General features: G+C 47.8%; 1 protein-coding gene across 1 annotated transcript; it reads left to right on the top strand.

Moving 5' to 3' along the window:
* Positions 1-1,169: 1,169 nt before the first annotated feature.
* AHCY (adenosylhomocysteinase) lies at positions 1,170-13,485 on the top strand. The gene is made up of 10 exons (XM_032350920.1): positions 1,170-1,324; positions 5,535-5,725; positions 6,834-6,909; positions 8,421-8,570; positions 9,460-9,572; positions 10,025-10,232; positions 10,321-10,408; positions 10,509-10,626; positions 11,410-11,604; positions 12,727-13,485. Exons 1-10 carry the CDS (start codon positions 1,297-1,299, stop codon positions 12,856-12,858), a joined length of 1,299 nt encoding a protein of 432 aa, XP_032206811.1. The 5' UTR covers positions 1,170-1,296; the 3' UTR covers positions 12,859-13,485.
* The last annotated feature ends 10,122 nt before the right edge of the window (positions 13,486-23,607 follow it).

The following is a 23,607-nucleotide window of genomic DNA, read 5'->3' on the forward strand; positions in this document are numbered from 1 at the left end:
TCCTTGGCTGTAGAAATTTCAGCCAAGACCTGGGGGTAGAGGCCACACAGCTGAGAACTGAGTGGGAGCTAAGAAGTGCAGATCGGGGAAAGGCATAACACTGAAAATGTTTGAAAAGGGGAGGAAGAAAATGGATAGCAGCTGGGGTCGAGGTCTGGTGGGGGCCAGGGTTCCTTGAGAGATGTTAAAGGGTCTTCAGGTGGCCAGTTAAAAACACAAGAAGATACATTTTCACATCCATAACGTCAACAGAAATTTGTTAAGACTGACAAGGGGTCACAGAGATATGGAAAAACAGGCCATCTCAGATACCGCTGGTGTGTGTGTGTGGGGGGGGGGCAGGTAAAATGGTAAAACTACATCGGAAACTAAATTGGCAATGTCAGCCCAGAAACTCCACGACTGGGTACATTTCTGCCTCAGAGACACCCGCACACGTGCACTAAGAGACAAGGACAGAAATGTCCATTGCTCCACGTATACAGCAGCGATAGACTGTGTATTACCTGCACATCAGCATGGAACAGATAAATTAATCATGGAACGTACGCCTGAAATAGTATCTAGCAGCAAAAGCAAAAATAAGTACATTTTAAGCTATATGCGTGACTCGTACAAATACCATAGTGACAGAAAAAAGCAAGTTGCAGAAGGCTACGTACAGTATAGTACCATTTACGTAATGGTCTTAAATACAGAAGGAATTTAATGAAACGTTTAACGATGTACACAAATGCAGTAGAAGTAGGAAAATGCTCGCAAATTTACCTAAATTCAGGAGAGTGGTTACCTGGAGGGGGAGGGTGGAATTATCTGGGATGTGCTAGGTACCTGACATATTGCAACTTTACGTATAACCCGTTTGGTAGGTACATTCGGTCCATTTTACTAATGAGCAAATTGCGGCTCCGGGAGGTGAGCTGGTAAGAATAGCAGTTTCACTAGGTTTTGACTATGGATTTCGTGGCTGAACGAATGAAAGAAAGGAAGCCTCAGGTTTGCCCTCAGGACTCTCCCCGAGCTCACTTCCAGACGCACCACGAACAAAATCCGGGTTTTTTTCTCAGCTGGATTCGAAGTCCGTTCCGGCCCCTGCCCCCTCCCTCCGCGGCTTTGGGCCCCGCCCCGGACCGCTCAGCAGTAGCGGGACTCATGAATATGCAAGATAGAGGAAGATATTTAAAGGCGCCGGCGCCTCTCGCAGATCCCTGCCCAGCGCCGCCCTTCTTGCGCTACCCGCAGTCCCAGGGCTGTTCCCTTCGCGTGTGTCCATCACTCTGTGCGGAAATTGCCAGCATGTCGGACAAACTGCCGTACAAAGTCGGTGAGTTCCAGGAGCGCAGCTAGCCGCGTAGGCTCCACATCCGCTGGTGGCCTGTTGGGGAGGCAGCCGCGGGGCCCTCGCGGGGCGCTCATGGTCCTCTTGAATCTTTGGCTCGGCGCGATCTTGGCTGCGCGAGGCCTCCTGGGGGTTGGAGTTCTCAAGTCAAAGCGAGCGGTTCGTTGGAGGCGGCCGTGGACTACAAGTTCCGGCGTACCGCGCAAGGCCCATTGCCCCGGCGCGGGCTGCGGAGCCGCCAACTGGCGGCGTGTTGCGCCCGGAGGGGGCTGGGGCAGGCGGAGAGCGTGCACCTGGCTGCGGCCTGGGACTGTTGGCACCTGCAGGGACCTATTCCAGGAGGCCAAGATCCTGTCGTCTGGACCTGGATCCCCCTTGGCCAGCAGGGTGGACCCGGACAAGTGCCTACCCCTGTCTGGGCCTCCTGTAGGGAAAGCGAGGGCGCTGGAGTCCCTAAGGCGTGTGCGGGGGAGAGGCCTGGACAGCTAGCCAGAGGCCGGCCCTAGTCCACTCACAGGGGACTTTGGGCTCGTTACTCAACCTCTGGGGTCACTCTCCTGGTCAACAGGGACAGTCGTGCAGCGAATCTCGAAGAAAGCTTGGAGTGCTTAGAAAAATCCTTGCTGTTCTGTGGATTAAAGTTGATAAACTGCCAGTGTATTTTGGGCGTTTACTGTGGGATGGGCACCACCTTTGACCTTTATTCTACATTAATTCATTTTATTTCACGGTTTTTTAGGGAAGGGACTATTACTTTCTCATTTGTTGTTGAGTATGCGTAGTCACAAGAATAAAGGTAGCTTGCTCAAGATCTTAGAGCTGGTTGGTGTTGGAGCAGGATATGAATGTAGGCCTTGGAGGCCTCTAAGCACACCCCTTTCACCACTCTGTGTAATGGGACACACTTGGAGCAAACTAATGAACTCTCAGCACAAACCTGTTCAGGCTGCTAGCAGTTTTTAAAGTAAATTCAAGACACCATTAAACCTGGAGAAAGTCATCAGTATTTATGGGGCACTTGCAGTGTATTTGGTGATTTGCTTGTGTTTACAAAATAATCTTTGGAAGTAGACTTTGTCCTGTTATACAGAGGAAGAAACTGAGGCACTAGTAGGAAGCACTTGTAAAGATTCTGTGGAAATAGGATGCCTGGGTGGCTTAGTGGGTTAGGTCTTAGTGGGTTAGTTGGGCTCAGGTCATAATCCCAGGGTCCTGGGACAGAGCCCGGAGTTGGGCTCCCTGCTCAGTGGGGAGTGTGCTTCTCCCTTGCCCTCTGCTCCTCCTCTCTGCTTGTGCTCTCTTACATAAAATCTTTGGGGGAGAAAAAAAAAGATACTGTGGAAATGGTGGTTTATCAAATAGCCAGTTGTCCCCATGAAACTGAAGCCCAGAGAGGTTAAGTAAAGATCTCATCGGTGCCTGAGCGAGAATGGGGTCATGTCATACTGTGGAGAGATCAGCTGGCCAGGGTTGAGGGCCTTTTTGGAATGTTGCTGATGGGCTGGAAGAGGGTGAGACAGTGAAAGGGGAAAAGAGGAATCAAATCTTAAAGATTTTGGCTGGAGTGGCTGATCAAATGGTGGTTTCATTTCCCTAAAATGGGAAGATTGGGGAAGTAAAAGTTTGAAAGGGAGGAGAAGTCCCAAGGGCTCAAATGTGACACATAATAGATCTAACTGGGTATCCAAGTAGAGATGCTGAATAGATAAGTTGGATTATGAGAGTCCTAAGTTCAGGGGAGAAGTTTGGGCTGGAAATAACATAGGAATTGTTGCCGTAGGGAAGGTATTTAAAGGCTTTAATGGGATGAGCTCACCTGGTAAGAGAGAAGAAGGAGATGATGGAGCCCTGAAGGCTTCCAAACATTAGAGTCAGTTATAGGAAGAGGAGCCAGAAGGGTAGGAAGAAAACTATGGGACGACAGACATAGAAGCCAAGAAAAAAAAGGGTTTCAGAAGGAGGACGTAATTAGTGGGAGCAGTGCTTCAGGGAGAAACATGAACATAGATAATTGACCATTAGATGTAGGATCAGACCAGTCTTGGGAGACCTTGAGAGCAAGTTCAGTGGAGTAGTAATGTGGCACAAGAAGGTGAGAGGACAGGGTATCAAGCCCCACCCTGCAGAAACTGTTCTCTTTTATAATAAGAATGCTTGGTCTACAGCTACGGAGGAGGAGGACTAGTGGATTGCATGAAGGCAATATGGCATAGTTCTGATTTCTTCTCAATGAGTTGTGAAGTGAGGTTATTAATTCATTAGGAGAGGTTCTAGAGGCTTGGACAGAGTAGGAAAAGAGTAAATTTTTTTTTTTTTTTTTTTTTTTAAGAGATTGAGAGTGTGCGTGCAAGAGAGTACACCCACTCAGGCGCCCTGGGAGGGAGAGCCTTAAGCAGACTCCATGCTCAGCACGAGAAGGCTCCCTCTCACAACCCTGAGATCATGACCTGAGCCAAAATCAAGAGTTGGACACTTAACCAACTGAGCCACCCAGGTGCCCCAGCCTAAGGAGAGTAAATTTATCAAGAAAATCCTACGATTGGGGCACCTGGGTGGCTCAGTGGGTTAAGCCTCTGCCTTCGGCTCAGGTCATGGTCTCAGGGTCCTGGGATTGAGCCCCGCCTTGGGCTCACTGCTCAGCAGGGAGCCTGCTTCCCCCCCCTCTTTGCCTGCCTCTCTGCCTACTTATGATCTCTATCCATCAAATTAATAAGATGTTAAAAAAAAAAATCCTATGATTGCTGAATGTGCTGTGAGATTTGTGGTCTTAGTATGGTTGTGATTTTCCTCCTGCTGGGCTCACTGGCTTGGGTGCAGTGGAGGGTTGGGTGAGGGAGTTTTGCCAAGGAGTTCTCAGAGGGAACAGGGGAATCCTCCACTGTGGAAGTAATTGAGAATAGAAGGTGGTGTGGTGAGGGACTGTGGAAATCGGTAGGATTAATGCATTCGAGGTTCTGACCTGATCAGCTTTGCCCTTGTTGGGATTTTGGGCTCCAGAGGGAGAGGATTGGAAAGATGGGACATGGCCATGGCCGGTTTTGAAATCAAGATTTCCAAAGGAGGGTCAGAATTGGTGATGGCCTGCCAAGGTGAATGGGGAGGGGTGGGGTGGGAGGGTGAAAGGGGAGGGTGTGTGTGTCGAGGCACTGGGGGAGTAGTTCCTCCCATGGGGGAGGAATATTTCTTCTCTGAAATTGCTTAGATGTACAGAAGGAAGCGGACTTAGTTTTATTGTTACTATTCTCTGCAGTTCTTTCCCTCCCACCAACTACCTTTTTGGGTGATTGGCAGGACATAAATTTCCCTAAGGATAAAAATCGCCAGGAGTCTCAGCCCTCAGCCTAGAACTATTGACTCTTTTTTTCCAGGGGAGATTTACAAGGATGCCTGATGACTCTTATCAGGGAAGTTTGTAACCATTGACCTAGGGAGTGAGCAGGTGTGGGCTGGGAGAGAGAAAGGGTGAAATTGTTAGAAGAATATTGAGATGGTGAGAGAGCTCATAATAGTATCCTTCTTTCCTGTCTGAGAATTTGGACACATTTGAGACATTTGGGGTGGCAGAGAGAAGCCAAAATAGAACTCTCATTACTGATGACATCAAAGCCAGAGGGTGTAGATGAGTGTTGAAGTCCGATGATCCCGCTAGCAAACTGCGAAATTCAGGTACCCTGCAGGTACAGGCAAGGGGAGCTTAGGTAGGTCTCCATGTGAAAGAACTTGCTCCCCGCAGGCTGGCTGGCTACTGCTTGCTTGCAAAAGGGAGAGCTTAACTGCGCATGCCCTTCATTCTTCCCAAGTTTACCAATCAGACACGTCACTCTGGCTTCTCCAAGGACAGAGAGAGGCCAAGAGTATTAGTTACACAGGTGAGTTTACTCCCAGTGGAAAGAAACATCGGTAGTGGGGAAGCAGCATTTTCATATGGTCAAGGAGATCAAGCAACTGCGTTGTAGTGACTCCTTGATTACATGTGTTCTCCCACACGGCTGTAAGCTGCGGTTAGGCAGGGACCATGTCTGTCTGTCTTTGACTGCCCTGTCTCCGTAAATCCTTGTTGCGTTAGTGAGAGTGCAGTGACCAGATGGCTCACTTGAGTGTTTTGTGTCCACAAGTGGATAAGCAAGAATGGTGGTGTTTTGTGGTTGGTGGGAGGCGGCGGCTCACGGAACTCCTATCCATCTTGGTCCTACAGCCGACATCAGCCTGGCCTCCTGGGGACGCAAGGCCCTGGACATTGCGGAGAATGAGATGCCGGGCCTGATGCGCATGAGGGAGATGTACTCGGCCTCTAAGCCACTGAAGGGCGCCCGCATCGCTGGCTGCCTACACATGACTGTGGAGACAGCTGTCCTCATTGAGACCCTCGTGGCCCTGGGTGCAGAGGTGAGGCCCTCAGCATTTCCTGTGGGGGGTGGGGACGTCCAATGTGGTGCCCCTGGGGCCCAGTAGGGGCTTCAGGCTTGTCACAGTGCCACCACCCTTTGTGGTGACTATTCTTACCCATGTTTTTGCCCTGACTGCGAAGATAGTTTGAGTTCCTTCAGTTCACATCCTGCTGACTGAGGAGCTCTGGGTAGGAAAAAACTCAAGGCTGATGTCCCACTGAGTCATCTAAGGGCTGTCTCTCATGGGCCCTCCCAGGGTCCTGTGCCCGCCATGGACCAGTCATGATGCCAGGAGGATGGGTGTGCTCTCGTTGTTTCAGCCTGGGTTATAAGTACCAAGGGCTGGCGGCTCTTCCAACCTCTCTGGGAGTTTTGGAGTAAGATGGTTTCCCGAGACGCGGCAGGGAAGAGCAGCCAAAACCAACGAACCAAGTCTACCAACCCTCAGTCCTTGGACCTCTTACCGCTCTTCAACATTCACACTCAGTGGCCTGATTTCCTGGCTTTAAGTACTGTGTGTATGACTCCAAAATACATGGATTAGCCTGGACTTCTCCCCGCAACTCCAGACCATGTATCCGGCAGCCGCTGTGTCAGTCATCTCCACTTAGAGATCTAGTAGATATCTCAACCTCAACATGTCCAAACTCATGATTTCCTGTTCCCCCCTCCTCCTGCAGTCTTCCTCATGTAAGTAAATGGAAACACCAGCCTTCCAGGTTCTCTCCGTCCAAGGACTTGGACTCCTTTTTCTCTCCCCCGCCAGCAACTAACCCCACAGCAAATTCTGTCATCTCGGCCTTCAGAATAGACCCGTGGTCACCTCCGCTGCTACCATGGCATTTCTCATCTGAACTCTTACAGCAGCTTCCTCACTTATCTCCTTGCTTCCTTGTGGAGCTCTTTGCCCTCCCATAGCACCAGGTGATGTTTTAAAGCCTAAATCGGGTTTTGTTAATGCTCTGGCTCCCATCCACGCACCAGTTGTCCCCAGCCTATGGTTGAAGAGCCCGCTGGGCCTTGTCCCCCTTGATCCAGGGCTTTGCTCGATCTCTGTCTGTGCATGAGCCATCTGACCAGCAGCCCTGTCTCGTTGGCTGTTCTAGGTGCAGTGGTCCAGCTGCAACATCTTCTCGACCCAGGACCACGCAGCTGCTGCCATCGCCAAGGCTGGCATTCCAGGTGAGTCCTGTTTGCTGCTGAGGGATGTGGGAATGCATAATGGGGCTCTGCTTCTCCCTTTTTTGCCTCACTGACTTGCACTGCAACAGGTTTTCCCATGGCAGGGAAGAGGGGTTCCGGTCACAGAATTCTAGCCTAGTGATTCTTAAGCAAAGAGTTGTTTTGTGCCACTGTCATCTAAAATCCTCTGGGATGCACTTCTTGGCCCATCCCAAATCACATAACCAGGGAGGGTGGGATCCTGTGATTGGGAACCACATGATGCTGAGGAGAGGAAGTTCCTTAAAGGAAGATGTACATCTATTTCCAAAAGAATCGGGGGAGATACTGGGTGGAAAAATAGCCCCAGAGGTCCATTGCCTAGAGTCTGATGGTCTAGGAGGCTAAGGAAAGACTTCATCACAAGCTGCTAGAGAAACAGGTACACATCTGATGGGACTCTGGGAGGGAAGTGGTTAGCTCTGATGGTGATTCAATAGGGCATTCATAATTCCCTCTAACCAGCCATAGGTGGAGAGAATGGGTTGGGGAGGACCCTTCCAGAGCTTGGACTGGCAGGTCCCCTTTATTTGCCTTATTTGGCTCCGTGACCCTTATTTGGCTCCGTGACCCTTTTCTGGGAGAGGCCTTGTTTTCAAGACCACTGTCTGCTGTAGTTCAACGGAGAGGGCAGCTAGGCCTGCTTGGCCAGTTTCATTTGCTCAAGATTCACAGGAGCCCAACATCCGTGTCCCACTCTGGGCCGGTAGTTAGGAGGAGGCCTGGATTCTGGTGCCTGTTCTGGAATGCCCATGCTGTGACCTGGGCGCATCTTAGCCCCTCTCTGGGCATCAAAAATGAATGATGGTAATGCCTGCCTCAGAGTGTTACTGCGAGGAAAAATGAGAGGGAGCATGAGGCAGTCAAAATAATGTCTGGCACAGAGAAAGTGCTCCACGCACATTAGCTGCTATTAAATTTTTGGCCAGAGTTAGCCCAGGACAACCCACCACAGAGACTGCTGGGCCCTCAAGTCCTTTCAGTGCAGAATGGATCTTGGATCTTGGCTTGTGGGTCCACCTGAGTGTGGCTCAATGATCCTGTAACACTTTGCAGCATTAGGCCTTGTGGGTGACCGAGCCCCGGTCACTCATTGCTGTCCCCATCCTTGGGGTCCAGACAGAAGGGGGTAGGGAAGGAAATAATTATTTCCAGATACCTATATCTGGAGGGGCCGTACTTGGCCTCCATCTCACTTAATCAGTACTGTTAGAGGTGAAGAAACGGAGGCTGTCAGAGGTGAAGTGCTTTGTTCAAAGTTCCCCAGCTGGTGAATGGAGAACCAGGATTTGCCCTCAGATCGAGCTGGTTCCAAGTTCTGTTCTTTTCACCGCCTGAGTCCTCAGAGGGGCTGGAGGTGGCTGGGGATGGAAACTCGGTAGGAGATCGCATTGGCTGTGCTCCGGTGGCTGCCTGTAGCAGGCCTCAGTGGGGAGGGCGAGTCCCGATATGCTGTGCCACCCAACCTCCAGTGTACGCCTGGAAGGGTGAGACAGACGAGGAGTACCTGTGGTGCATTGAGCAGACGCTGTACTTCAAGGACGGGCCCCTCAACATGATTCTGGATGACGGCGGTGACCTCACCAACCTCATTCACACCAAGTACCCACAGCTCCTGTCAGGTAAATGGGGTAGGTGGGTGGGCAGGGTATTGGTAGGCTAGATGGGGCCTGCTTGCCCGTGTGAAGGCAGCAGCCCTGGCAGAACTCCACTGCCTAGAGCAGCAGATTCTCTGGAAGATGGGAAGATGGCAGGTTCCTGCAGACATGCTCGGGCCTGGCCTCCTGATTTCTGATGGTGTGGGGCTGAGGTGATGGGGGGAGGTCTGGCTAAGGTCTGGTTTGAGGGCTGGGAACAGCTGGGAAGGAGTCAGCTTTGTTAAATCAGGGTGGGAAGGAATGTAGAGGGGTTAGGCAGTACAAAGGCCCTGAGGCAGGAAAGGATGGACTATTCAGGAAACTGAAGGGAAGCCAGTATGGCATTCCTTTACTGAGGAGAATTGCAGGGTATAGACGGAGCTTTAATGAAGGGTGGATGTGTAAGCACTTAACAGGCCAAGAGAAGAGAGTTTGGCTTGATCCTGAGAGGAAAGAGAAGTAATTGGGTGGTACTAAAAAGATTTCTCTGAAAATATAAAATGGCTCCTGGGCTCTGTGTAGATAGAAGATGGGTTGTGGCTGGGAGACCAGGCGAGAGATGATGGTGGCAGGGACTAGGGCAGTGGCAGTTCGAATGGAGAGCTTGGGGATCGTGGGGAGACGGGATCCATAGGGCTGGTGATGGTGGTGACTCCCCTTGCATGCTGGGCTAGAGGATTGGGTGACTGGTATCAGTCACAGAGATGGGAAGCCAGAAAGAAAAGCAGCTTTTGGGGCAGAGGTGAGGAATTTGGGTGAGTTGAGGTGTGGGCTCTTTGAGGCTCTTGGGGTCTCATCCCAGAGGCACGGCCATTAATTATCCTTTGGTCAGCCCCTTCCTGGCCTTAACCTCAGGCCCTCCTCTCTTGTCTAGGCATCCGAGGCATTTCTGAGGAGACCACAACGGGGGTCCATAACCTATACAAGATGATGGCCAACGGGAAGCTGAAGGTGCCTGCCATCAACGTCAATGACTCAGTCACCAAGGTGAGTCTGTGGGGCAGTGTCGTGTTCGGCCATTCATTCCCAGTGCAGCTCAGGAGGAGGCCTCTGAAGAAAGGCCCCTGGGAAGGCTGTAGGCTAAGGACTTGAAGCCCTCATTTGACAGGGGGAAAGGAGTTATAATGACTGAGGGTAATAAGTACATTAAAGAGGGAAGAATTATACAATGAGTTATACAGCCAGAGCTTTAAAGTGAAGCAGATTCTAGGCAATCTCTCTTAGCAGTTGATCCTCAGGAAGCCTTCTAGACTGGCATAGAAGGGCTAGGGAGAATGTCTTGGGCTGATCAGAGCGAGGGGCATGGGAGCACATTAGCTGGTGGGGAGAGTCACAGGAAGGCATCAGCCCAAGCCCCACTAGGCCAAGACGCTGAGAGTAGGTCCGAGGCCCCAGGGCCTTGCCTGCCCCCGTCACCCCTTTGCCCCCTCTTCTTTCAGAGCAAGTTTGACAACCTGTATGGCTGCCGGGAGTCTCTTATAGATGGCATCAAGCGGGCTACAGATGTGATGATTGCAGGCAAGGTGGCAGTGGTAGCAGGCTATGGCGATGTGGGCAAAGGTTGTGCCCAGGCCCTGAGAGGTTTTGGGGCCCGCGTCATCATCACGGAGATCGACCCCATCAATGCACTGCAGGCTGCCATGGAGGGTATGATAGGGCAAGGGTTGGCTGTCAGCCACTGGGGCCAGAGGGGCAGGGCCACCCTGGATGACCCGTGGACGCCATCTCTGCACAGGCTATGAGGTGACCACTATGGATGAGGCCTGTCAGGAGGGCAACATATTTGTCACCACCACAGGCTGTACTGACATCATCCTTGGCCGGTAGGTGCCAGGGTGGGGGTCGCAGGGAGCGAGGAAGAAGGCAGGCTCGGGGCTGCTCTTTGTCCCTGACAGCCTCCCATGGGTTGGCACTCCCCAACAGGCACTTTGAGCAGATGAAAGATGACTCCATAGTGTGTAACATTGGACACTTCGACGTGGAGATCGATGTCAAGTGGCTGAACGAAAATGCTGTGGAGAAGGTGAACATCAAGCCCCAGGTGAGAAGCCCCAGCAGGGTGGGCGGATGAAGGCAGAGGGGGTGTGTTTGTGGGCTGGTCACCAGGAAGAGTAGATGAGGAGGCTCTGGCAACCTGGGCAGTGGAACGGGGGAGGACGGGGGCCTAGTTTCAGGGCCACTTAAATCAGAATCTTAGAGTGACACCAAGACATCCCCATATTTTTTTTTTAAAGCTCCCAAGATGATTCTGCTGTGCAGCCCACGTTGGGCACCCCTCCGACTTTGACTAAGCATGACAATCGAGAACATGGGATTTGTGCTCAAAATGTCCAGGCTCCAATTGCAGCAACTTAACCCTTTAAACTTCGGTTTCTCTATCTGTGAAATGAGGATAATAATAGTACTTAAATCCTAGGGTGGTTACTGGAATCAAATGTAATAATTATATACAAATATATAATTAGTTTGTGTACGCTTTTAACCCAGGGCACATGGCAATAATAATGATAATAACATTAGTTAATACTTACTGAGTACTTTAGGATCTGCCAAGCCATGTGTCAAAGGCTTTACATGTGTCAGCTTATTAAATTCTCACAGCAGACCTGTGAGCTCTGCAGCTCAGAGCTCCTTAAAAACTATTGGCTCTTACTACTTGTGAGGGCCTGGCCCTGTACTGTGGGTTGTTATAGGACAGTCCAGTCCCTTCACAGACACTGCAGGAGGCAGGAAGGCCTGCTAGTCAAGAGGGTAGGATGAAGCAGGGATGGACATTGGGAACAAATGTCCTGCCAACCCTCACTGCTGCTCTGCCCACTTACAGGTGGACCGCTACTGGCTGAAAAATGGGCGCCGTATCATCCTGTTGGCTGAGGGCCGGCTGGTCAACCTAGGCTGTGCCACGGGCCATCCCAGCTTTGTGATGAGCAACTCCTTCACCAACCAAGTGCTGGCACAGATAGAGTTGTGGACACACCCAGACAAGTACTCTGTTGGGGTCCACTTCCTGCCCAAGAAGGTGGGTTTGCATTTCTGCCCTCTTAGGAGTCCTCCCAGAGTCCTCCACAGGGCAGAAATCATTCTCTCCATTTATCAGAGGAGGAAACTGAGGCCCAAAAGCAGGGACTGACTCCCAGAGAGCGGCTGTTGCCGCTAGGGGAGCTGGCCTTCCCCTAGAGTTTGTGATCCACAAGAGAGCAAAGGAGGAAGCTTCAAATGCCTTTTAGGACCTAGTCTCCAAGTCCCACAACATCATTTCTGCTTTATTCTATTCATTGGAAGTGAGTCACTCAAAGAGCGAGGAATTGGCTCTCCCTCTTGAAGGAAAGGATATTACGAACTTATAAACAAAGGATTTAAGGATATATTGTAAAACAGTCAACAGCCATTTTAACCTAAAAGGAAACCCTTGGTTATGTAACAGAGAAGTCTAAGAGTCAGACAGTGGACCTAGGGATTCATCTTCCTCTGTGTCTTGGCTGTTCTCTTCTTTAGATTCACTTCACTTGTCAAATAGACTTGCCACTGACTGACGAGCTGAGACTGATACCCTCCCTGTTTAAGATTCCCTCCCCGGGGCGCCTGGGTGGCTCAGTTGGTTGAGCGACTGCCTTCTACTTGGGTCATGATCCTGGAGTCCTGGGATCAAGTCCCGCATCGGGCTCCCGGCTCCATGGGGAGTCTGCTTCTCCCTCTGACCTTTTCCTCTCTCATGCTCTCTCTCACTGTCTCTCAAATAAATAGATAAAATCTTAAAAAAAAAAAAAATTCTTTCCCTGTTTAGGAATTAAAGAATCCCTGTCTCTGTCATAGAAAATATGTTCTGTTCATAGATAAATTCCAGAGCAGCATGTGGTAGTTGCTTGGGTTGGTGGAGGGTGAGGAAGGAGATGTAGTCGATGGTCTCACCAGGGCTACTTGGAGGGGGTATGTTGCATGGTTCCCTCTTGAGGAAGGGGAGCTGGGCAGCCAAAAACAACACATCCAGTGAGGCTGGCTGTGAGGATAGAATGAGGTAATGTGTGTAACATGTATGACGGATACTTCAACAGAGTAGTTCTTGTCTCTGTGGGTAGCTGGTTGCAAGTAATGGGTCCCAGAGCAGGACACTGATTCTACGTCTTCCTGTGTTTCTCTCTAGCTGGATGAAGCAGTGGCTGAAGCCCACCTGACTAAGCTGAATGTGAAGCTGACCAAGCTGACTGAGAAGCAGGCCCAGTACTTGGGCTTGTCACGTGATGGTCCCTTCAAGCCTGATCATTACCGCTACTGAGAACCAGGCCTACTGTTTGCCTTGTAGCTGGAGTCCCACCTCTCTTCCCCAAGAGCAAATGGCACCAACTTTGAGATAGGTTTGTTAATGTCCCCCATTGACTCCCCAGAGCTAGTCACTCCATCTTTGGCCTCTGGTGCATCCCTCATACTGTTTAAGTGTGGCAGATGGAATTGAGAAGCCCTTTCTCAAGCCCTGGTCATCACAAGTACATAGGAGATACCCACAGGGAACCATGAGCTCAGGGGTTTTAGAACTGCTCAGTCAGTCCTTACTTGGGTTGGAAGTCAGCAGTGGTGGTCACAAAGTGCATGCACTTTACCATCTAGGCCCTCACCCGGCCTGTGGACTTTACACATGTTCTTAGTTTACTGATTCACTGGTTCCTCAGCCCATGACATGAGAATGAACTGTATCAGAGAGCTGGGAGGAACTTTTGGGAGTTTGATGTCCCTGAGAAGCTACCTTAGTGCTGTGGATTCTCTTGTTAAAGAGGTTTCCCAGAACAATGAGATTAGTACTGTCGGTTTCTATTTTACACAGGTTAGAGTATACTGTTAAGGGAGAGCAAGAAAAAGAGAAGTGACACCCAGAGGTTGAGAGGGGCCAGAGAATCATAAAAGGAGGCATACATCTGCCACCTCTTTGGAACACAATGGTTCCTGTCACAACCTTGGATCAAAAAGATTCATTTGGTTTATAATGTTTAATGTTTATAATGTTAAAAAATAGCAGGAAGATGGGTAAATAAAAATTTTGGTGCCTAAAAGAATTCTGAGCCTTTATTATATAGATAATCCACAGCCAACAATAAATGCCATGAATAAGATGTAATAGTTGCCTGCTGATGAAGACAAGGACTTGTTTGCAGTGTGGGGTGGGGTGATAAAGCCTGCAAGCAAACCCTTGGACTTGGAAGAATGGGTAAAGTGAAGAGAGAATTTGATCTCTTGAGGTATGTGTCTTGTAAACTTGCATGTTTTTTAACCTAATCTATCATTTAATAGGTGGATTTAGCCCATTTATATTTATTGTAATCTCTATTCAAATTTTTTCATCTACCTTATTTTTTTGTGTGTTTCATTCATCTTTTCTTTTTCTCCCCCTTTATACTTTGGGTTGATCCAGTGCTCCTTGGGGGGAGCTATTACTTACTGAGCATCTACTGGATGCTAGGTGCTTCATTATTGATTTTCTTTATTCTCATAATAAGCTTAGTAATAATGTTACCCCAACTTCATAGTTGAGAGTGGAGATTCAGATTAAATGTCTTCCTAAAGTCCCACAGTTTATAAGAGGTTACTTAAAGGAAATTGAGGTCCCTCCTATTTGCTGAAATGGTAATATATTGAACTCTGTGCTGGTCCTGGAAGTCAGGAACCCACCTGGACAGGATAAGACTATTCTAAGGGTCATTCACTGGATGGAGGCCCTGATGGAGATATTGGGATGTTTGAGACCTGACTAGGCTTCTGGGATCAAGCTAGAGGGAGAATACACTTAGAAAACAGCTTTGTCATCTCCTGGCATTTCTTTTTCTCTGCCCAGCTTCAGAGTTCAGTTCCTGGCAGTAGTAAGAGAAAGGCACAGGGAAGAGGTAATGCTTGAAATGGATTTTGAAAGAACTGGTGAATTTTAACGGGAGGAATTGAAGGAAAGGGCATTCCAGGCAGAACAGCTTAAGCAAGCGTGAGTTGAGGGGATGGGTTAGGATAGAGTTGTTTGGCTGTAGTTTAGGAGAAGCTATGAAATAAAGGGCTTGAAAGGTGGCCTGGGGGATAGGAAGGATAGACTTGGAACACTAAGACGAGACCTCTGGTTTTTTTTTTTTTTTTTTAAAAGATTTTATTTATTTATTTGACAGAGAGAGATCACAAGTAGGCAGAGAGGCAGGCAGAGAGAGAGAGAGAGGAGGAAGCAGGCTCCCTGCTGAGCAGAGAGCCCGATGCGGGACTCGATCCCAGGACCCTGAGATCATGACCTGAGCCGAAGGCAGCAGCTTAACCCACTGAGCCACCCAGGTGCCCGAGACCTCTGGTTTTAATCCTTGAGCCGTACAGACTCCTGAAATGTCCCTACTTGGCTGAACATTCCACAAATGTGGTTTGTTCATTTCTGTATTCTCGGCCTCCAGCTATGAGGTGGTATTATTCCCATGTTACTAATGAGGACAGGTTCAGAGAGGCCAAATGGCCTGACCCTAGTCATACAAATATTATTGCATATATGATAGGTCTCTACTGTGAATAATTTTATGAATTTTCGTACTTCAGTGATTACCAGTAACAAATGACATAGAACCCACTTCTCATCTGATTGGTACACCAGTGGTCAAACATCCATTACCATGCCCACTGCTGTTTCTTGTAACCTAATTGTTTATCACGTATTGTGCTAAGAAAGTGCTTATTCCTCATGATAACCTCGTAGAGACTTGCATTCCTGTTCTACAGATCAGCAAACAGGCTCTGAGAGGAACCATGAGAGCGAACTGGCCTTTGTACTAGGTAGGATTCTGAGCCCCAATCCAAGCCTTATCCATACCCCAGGACTTCCCAACATTTGGATCAGTAACTCTGGAACTGTAATACAGATCCCCCTAAAGGTAAGACTTCCACCAGAAAGTGCTGCCCACAGCAACCCCCTCAGCAACTCTACCATGGTGGTCTTTGGGACAATGACTTCTCAGTGGAAAAGAGGGGCAGGCCGCTGTTCATCTGAGCCAGAGAGGTTAGACACTTAAGCTCACAAGGCAGTCATGCTGCTCCCTCCAAGAAGCCTTGTGTGTAAGCACATTTCCTTCCCTCAAGTCAGCTTCCTCCCAGACCTGGGAAATACCTTTCTAGAATTCCCTTCTTTGAGATCCCTGTGCCCCCACCCTGGACCTCCAGTCTCCCAGGAGTTCTGGTTTTTGTTATCCAGGCCTTTCCTTTTTTTTTTTTCCCTTTCATCTTTGGAAATGTCCTGCCAGTTCTTAGAATCTTTCATCTTAAAAAAACACCGCCTCCTACACTGTATATAGTGCATCTTTCAAGCAACATCCTTATTAAGATATAAATGTACACTTATAGGAATGAGAATGGCCTCAGGTAAACTCAGTGAAGCTACACAGTGTATTAAAAAACAACCCTCTCCTCTTACATCTGGTTTCAGCCTTACCTCTGATCTCAGTCACATGTGTAACATGTGCTGATCTGTCACATGTGTAACATTGACCTGGTATCCACAATGAAAGATGATGTGTCTCGTATGTCCCCAGTCTCCACTCCTGATGTCTGGGCTCCATCATCAAAGCTTCATGGGGTAAAAAAGGAATTGGCTGAGGGTTCTGTAATACCTCACCCGGCCATGGCTGTCTCCGCCCCCACTTCCCCCGCTGCAGGAAAGGGAGAAAGGAGGTTAAGGCCTTTGGGGGCTGGGTGGGGGTTGCGGAGCAGGGGGCTGGGGTCTGAAAGGACGAGACATGGGTCTGCTGTTAACCCACCACGTGACTTGGGGCCCGGACAAGTATCTACCTTAGGTGGCTGTTTTGAGGGTCAAATGATGTAACATGTATGAAGAGTTTCATGTCAAATTTTAAGTGTGTCAGGGTGCCTGGGTGGCTCAGTGGGTTAAAGCCTCTGCCTTTGGCTCAGGTCATGATCCCAGGGTCCTGGGATCGAGCCCCGCATCAGGCTCTCTGCTCAGTGGCCTGTTTCCCTTCCTCTCTCTCTGCCTGCCTCTCTGCCTACTTGTGATCTCTGTCTGTCAAATAAATAAAATCTTTTAAAAAATTTTTTTAAGTGTGTCAAGTACAGTAGGTGTGAGGGAGCAGTTTTGAGGGCAGAGAATTTAGAATACTTGGAAAATTAGACAATACTATAGAAAAATCATAGGCTCTTAGAACCAGGAAGGGTCTTGGAGCATCTGTAAAGCCAAATCCAACATTTGTATGTGGAGAAGTGGAGGCTCAAAGAACTTAAGTGACACATAAAGTATTCCTGCAGATGCAGGTGTCCAGCTTGCCTCCAGATAGAGCTTTTCCCTGGATACCAGGCCCCTCTGCTCACATCCACGTGGTGGCAGGACCCTGCTAGGCTAGAGGTGCTGGCATCCTTTTCAAGTCCTGTTGGGGATAAGTAATGAGCTTGGAGGGGTCGTGTGGGCCTGTTGATACCAGTGGGAACTAGAAGAGGCAGCAGGTAGGGGTCACCACCGCTTTGGTGGGGGGTCCAACGTTTCAGGAAACCTCAGGAATCCAGACTCTTAAACCTGAGACCTACTCAGGACTACCCCAGCGGATGAGACTAGGAAACCTGCTTGAAGTGATAGAGGCAGCCAGGGGTGCTGATGTGATCCAGGCCTTGTCAGTCAGCTTTCAGCTCTCCAGACTGGCTCAAGGACAGGCACGTGGCTCAAGTAGGTCCAGACTCAAATGCAGGGCTTTAGGACTTTCACGGGAAATCTGGTGTGTGCAATGTAGAACATTTCCCAACTGTGACCCCAGGACCCTGCTCTGGGCTGCCTGGACCCAGTGGGAGCTGCACTTGTTCCCAGATTCCTCCAGGACTACTGCTTTCTCTCCAGGCTGGAGGAGTTACAACTCACAAGGGGCCCAAAGGCCCCAAGTATTAGGCACTGGGCTTTTTCCGACAATTGGCACCTAAGTCCACTCTGCCCAGCACCCTAGTGGTCTGCCTGCACTCACACTTGTTCTCATACTTGTCCTGTTACCAGGGAGAGAAACAGGTGGGTAGGAACATACACCTACAGTGCATCCAACAATGCCTTGCTTCAGCATGTCTCTCCGCGGGTACCTATGCCTGCTTTTTTTTTTTTTTTTTTTTTAAGATTTTATTTATTTGACAGAGATCACAAGTAGGCAGAGAGGCAGGCAGAGAGAGGTGGAGGCAGGCTCCCTGCTGAGCAGAGAGCCTGATGCGGGGCTTGATCCCAGGACCCTGGGATCATGACCTGATCTCAAGGCAGAGGCTTAACCCACTGAGCTACCCAGGTGCCCCTGTGCCTGCTTTCCTACTAACTGCTGGCTTATGTGTAACTCCAGTAAAGGGCTTTCCCTAACCCAGTGGTTCTTAAACCCAATGTGCATCAGAACCATGTAGAGAGCTTATTGAAACAGATTGTTGGGCCTACCCCCAGAGCTTCGGATTCAGTGGGTCTGGTATTGGGCCCTATAATTTGCATTTCTATGAAGTTCCCAAGTGATGCCTATGCTGTACAGCGATCATTGTAGTTTGCCTCTGTGCCTGTTGCACAGCAGATGACAAGGGCAAAAGAGACCTATCTGTCCTGAAAATGAAGAAAAGGCACACTCTATAGTGGGGCTGCTAGGCTTGGTAAGAATATAAACCCAGACCTGCTTCTTTGCCCCCACTAGGGGGAACCTACCTGAGGGGGACATCACCACAGAATTGGGGGACAGAGTGACACATTCCGGAGGACCTGCATCTAGGCTTTCTGCTAACTAGAAATACCTTCCGGACTTCTTAGGGAAGGGAACAACGACAAAGCTGTCCCTGGCAATTTCAAGAGTCCTGCTGAGGTGGAGGAGATAGAAATGACACCAGGTTGTAGGAAAATAACAGAGAAAATGGGAAAAGACCTTGGGGCTGAATCTGCTATAAAGTGTTGGCTCCAGGCAGATAGAATCTCATACCAGGCTTGCAGTGGCCTAGTGCTTAAGGTGGGCTGGAAGTGAATCAGCAGTGAGATGTAAGGTCTACGCGCGATACTTAGCCCGTCTGAGCCCCAGTCCCCGCATTTATCATACCTACCTCAAGTAGTAAATGTGGGAGCTTGGTATCACCCAGGCACGAAGTAGCTGCTCAATCAATTGTCACGGTTAGGGTGATATTGTGCTAATTACAGAGCACATGGCCTCAGGCTCTGAGCAGCAGCTCTGGGTCTGTGGCAAACGTGAGGAAACAACCTTAGAGGCATCCTGGAGAGGGTGGGTAGGTCTCAGGGCCTCCAGAGGTGTCAGCAAGAGCAGGATTCCATGATTCTGGCTTGAGTGAAACTACTGAGGATTACTTGGGGGTATTGGGCCTTCAGGGGTGGTGGGCGTGGGGAATGCTCTGACAGATGGAGATCAATTAATTCCCAGATCATTTAAAATGGGAAAACAGGCTGCCTTGGGATTCCAAAAGGTCAGCCCTTGGCTCATCAGTGAATTAACTGTCCCCTTTCTCTCATTAAGCCCCCCCCACCCCCACTTTATTTCCCAGTTCTCCAGGTGCAGCACTTCTGTCCCTTCTCACCAGGCCCCATCTCTATTTTTCCTTTGCAACCTCTGACGTGCATACATATGCAGAATTCCGTATGTTGATAGATACTGGGATAAATAATGGGAGGGGAAAAGAAAAAAAGAGAAGAAAAAATAACAAAGTAACAGAGAAATAGAGAAAACGATCCCCAGGGTACCTGGGTGGCTCAGTTGTTAAGTGACTGCTTTCTGCTCAGGTCATGATCTCAGGGTCCTGGGATCGAGCCCCACATCAGGCTCTCTACTCAGCGGAAGACTTCTTCTCCCTCTCCCACTCCCCCTTCTTGTGTTCCCTCTCTCTCTGTGTCTCTCTCTGTCAAATAAATTTAAAAAGAAAAGAAAAAAGAAAACAATCCCCATTTGCAATTGCATCAAAGGGTATAAAATACCTAGGAATAAATTTAACCAAGGAGATGAAAGACCTGTACTCTAAACTAAAATATTGATGAAAAAAACTGAAGATGACATAAACAAATGGAAAGCATTCCATGCTCATGATTGGAAGAACAAATATCATTAAAATGTCCATACTACCCAAGAAATCTACAGATTTAATGCCATCCCTATCAAAATACCAATAGTATTTTTCAGAGAACTAGAACAAACAATCCTAAAATTTGTATGAAACTACAAAAGACCCCAAATAGCCAAAACAATCTTGAAAAAGAAGAACAAAATTGGAGGTATCACCATCCTAGATTTCAAGGTATACCACAAATCTGTAGTAACCAAAACAGTGTGGTGCTACATAAAAACAGAAACATAAGTCAATGGAACCGAATAAAGAGCCCAGGCATAAACCCATGATTATATGGTCACTCTTCAATGAAGGAGGCAAGAAAATTCAACGGAAAAAAAGAGTCTTCAACAAAGGTGTTGAAAAAACTGCGTAGTTACTTGCAAAGGAATGAAACCAAACCACTTTCTTACACACACACACACACACACACACACACAACCGCAATGTGGATGAAAGACCTAAATGTGAGACCTGAAACCATAAAAATCCTAGAAGAGATCATAGGCAGTAATTTCTTTGGCATCGGCCATAGCAACATTCTTCTAGATATGTCTCCTGAAGCAAGGGAAACAAAAGCAAAAATAAACTATTGGGACTACATCAGAATAAAAAGCTCCTGCACAGCAAAGGAAACAACCAACAAAACTAAAAGACCATCTACTGAATGTGTGAAGATATTTGCAAATGACATACCCAATACATCGTTAGTATCCAAAAATATATAAAGAACGTATAGAACTCAACAACAAAAAAACCAATCCAATTTTTAAAATGGGCATAAGGGGGCACCTGGGTGGCCCAGTCGTTTAAGTGTCTGCCTTCAGCTCAGGTCATGATCCCAGGGTCCTGGGATCGAGCCCTGCATCTAGCCCTGCATCGGGCTCCCTGCTCAGGAGGAGGCCTGCTTCTCCCTCTCCCACTCCCCCTGCTTGTGTTCCCTCTCTTGCGTATCTCTCTCTCAAATGAATAAATAAAATCTTTAAAAAGAAAAAGTAAAGTAAAATGGGTATAAGACATGAACAGAGACATGAAAAGCTGCTCAGTATCACTCATCATCAAGGAAATATGAATCAAAACCACAATGAGATATCTCACCTCACACCTGTCAGAATGGCTAAAGTAAAAAACAGAAAAAACAAATGTTGGCAAGGATGTGAAGAAAAAGGAACCTTGTGGGCCATCAGTGGAAGTGCAAACTGACGCAGCCACTGTGAAAAACAGTATGGAGGTTCCTCAAAATATTCAAAATAGAATTACCACATACTCCAGTAATTCCACTACTCGGTATTTACCCAAAGACTACAAAAACACTAATTCAAAAGAATATTGCACCCTTATGTTTTATTGCAGCATTATTTCAAAAGTCAAGTTATGGAATCAGCCCAAGCATCCAGCATCCATCAATAAATGAATAGATAAAGAAGACATAATACACACACACACACACACACACACACACACACACACCAGAATATCACTAAGCCATAAAAAGAATAAAATCTTGGCATTTGCAACAATATGGAAGGATCTAGAGGGTAAAGTGCTAAGGGAAATAAGGCAGTCACAGGGAGATAAATACCACATAATTTCACTCATATGTGGAATTTAAGAAACAAAAAAGAGACAAACCAGGGGCACCTGGGTGGCTCAGTTGTTAAGTGTCTGCCTTCGGCTCAGGTCATGATCCTGGGGTCCTGGGAGTGAGCTGAGCCCCAGGTCAGGCTCCCTGAGTCAGGCTTCCCTCAGTGGGAAGCCTGCTTCTTCCTCTCCCACTCTCCCTGCCCGTGTTCCTTCTCTGGCTGTTTCTCTCTCTGTCAAATAAATAAATAGAATCTTTATTTCCAGAAAACAACCTCTTGACTGTAGAGAAAAGTTGGTGGTTAACAGAGTGGAAGTGGGTGGGGAAGGATGGGTGCAACAGGTGAAAGGGATTAAGAGTGCCCTTATTTTGGTGAGCACTGAGGAATATAAAGAATTATTGAATCACTCTATTGTATACCTGAACCTAATATACCACTGTATATTAACTATACTGGAATTAAAATTTTTCAAAAATTAAAAAATAAACTGGACTTAGATTGAATTTTTATTAAAATGGAAAGGAGACACACACACACACACACACACACACACACGCAACTTTTCCCCAAAGTCACAAGGCTCTGCTTTTTGATTTGGGGAGGAATCAGTGCACCCAAAGGCTTGCAAATGTGATCTCACCAAATTAGGTGACTTGGGTAAGTTATTTTTTTTATCATCATCGTTATCATTATATTCGTTTTTCTGGAAGTTGTCTTTTATTTTTTTTCTGGCAGTTTATGCAGCCATTGGGTCCAGGAATTCTAAAGACAGGTTCTGGAGAGTGTGGAGACCTTCAGAGCTTAAGGAATGAAGCTGTCTGCTGGGCTTCCCAGGCAACAAGGAGGCACCACCATCATCATCATTGTCATCATCACCACCACCACTAGGTGGTGCCATCTCCCAGATTCTACAGCTCCCATAGCCAGTGGGGAGAGCTGGCAACAGCTACAGTCTCTGCAGGCCGTTAGGAAAAAGCTTTCTGGAGTAAATATAAATATTTGATGATTTTTACCAATAAAACAAAGGCTATTCCTGCCCTACCCTCAACCCTGTCAACACACACACCCCACCCCCAAGAAGAAAGAGATGAGTAAGTTTATTTCAGACTAATCTGAAATTTGCTACAAGTGGTTTGGCTCACTGAGTTACAATCAAATTCCTTTCTTTACTTATCCTGCCCCCTTCACACACAGAAATTAGCTCTTGCAGTTAGAATCTTCTATAAAGCTTCTGTTGTATGACTGGTGGGTAACTTCCTGACACTGGATGGAGATGTTACATCTGTGGCTGTTCATACAGATGAAGGCTCTTACAATAAGGAGCCAAAGATTGCCAGTTAGGTTGGTCTCTGGTCCAGAATCCAGGAAGGGGTTTGAGGCCCTGAAGGCCATGGTTTTTGAAGCCTCTTATTTCTGTAGAACCATACGCTTCAATTTCTACTTTTAAAAACATTGAAGACTTTTAGAAGATGTAGTAAAAACTCGCAGGTTTCAATGTGTGATGCACTAGATTTTAACACATTGGCAATCCCCTGGATCAGATTTAGAAATAAATGATTTGCTGTTTCTCTTTAATAGAAGATTGTTCAGAGATCGCAGGGTGAGTTGTTAAAACCTTTTGCAATAATTTCTCCGTGTGAGTTAGATCTTTGTCAGTACTGTGCAACCAAAACAAGACAGAAACAAACTGGTTGCTGAGGCTGACCTAGGGGACAACTGTTAATCTCGATTCCCCAATTTCAAATTTTTGTGTGCATCATTATCATGTTTTACTAACTTAAAACTGCTTTAATGTGTATTATATAATGAGGATTCCCCCTTAAGATTTCAACTGAGGAAGGGTACCTCTTTGAAATTAAAGCAAAGCAAAATAAACCATTGCTTCAGATTATATTATTCAGATTATGATGCAGGATTTCTGGGGTTGGAAGGATCCTGCTAATAAATCTGGAGTCCAGCTCTCTCATAGCGGCCAGTTGCAGGTTTTACCCCCCAGCAAGTCTGTCTTTGATTTTCTCTTGGAGAATACCCTTCCTCTGTTACAAATAGTGTTTGTGAGACTGTTAATTAAAACAGACCACGCGTTCCTGGGCACCATTTCAGTTCAATCAGATCCTCTCTCCTGGGAATTGGAATTGCAGGAACTGAAGTGGTTGGGGCTGACTTGTCCTGTGGTCTTGCCCCGAAGACAATGTCTACTGGTTTCTTTGACCTGGCTTCCTTAGCAGCCCTTAGGGTGCTGTCCTTTCTAAGGCCTGTCATACGGCTTTTCCTTTGGTTCTTTCAGGTTTCCCCAGTTCACTCCAGTTGATTACTGCCCAGCCCCTCCCCCCTTTATTTTTTGCTTAGGCTAGGCAGAATTATTTCTGTTGTTTGCAATCAGA

The sequence above is a fragment of the Mustela erminea genome, chromosome 7, assembly GCF_009829155.1.
Source record: "Mustela erminea isolate mMusErm1 chromosome 7, mMusErm1.Pri, whole genome shotgun sequence".
Lineage (NCBI taxonomy): Eukaryota > Metazoa > Chordata > Mammalia > Carnivora > Mustelidae > Mustela > Mustela erminea.

Coding starts and splice junctions, on each gene's coding strand:
- AHCY (XM_032350920.1), top strand. CDS start 1,297: ATGTCGGACAAACTGCCGTACAAAGTCG. Junction 1,325..5,534: donor CAAACTGCCGTACAAAGTCG/GTGAGTTCCAGG, acceptor TTGGTCCTACAG/CCGACATCAGCCTGGCCTCC. Junction 9,573..10,024: donor TCAATGACTCAGTCACCAAG/GTGAGTCTGTGG, acceptor CTCTTCTTTCAG/AGCAAGTTTGACAACCTGTA.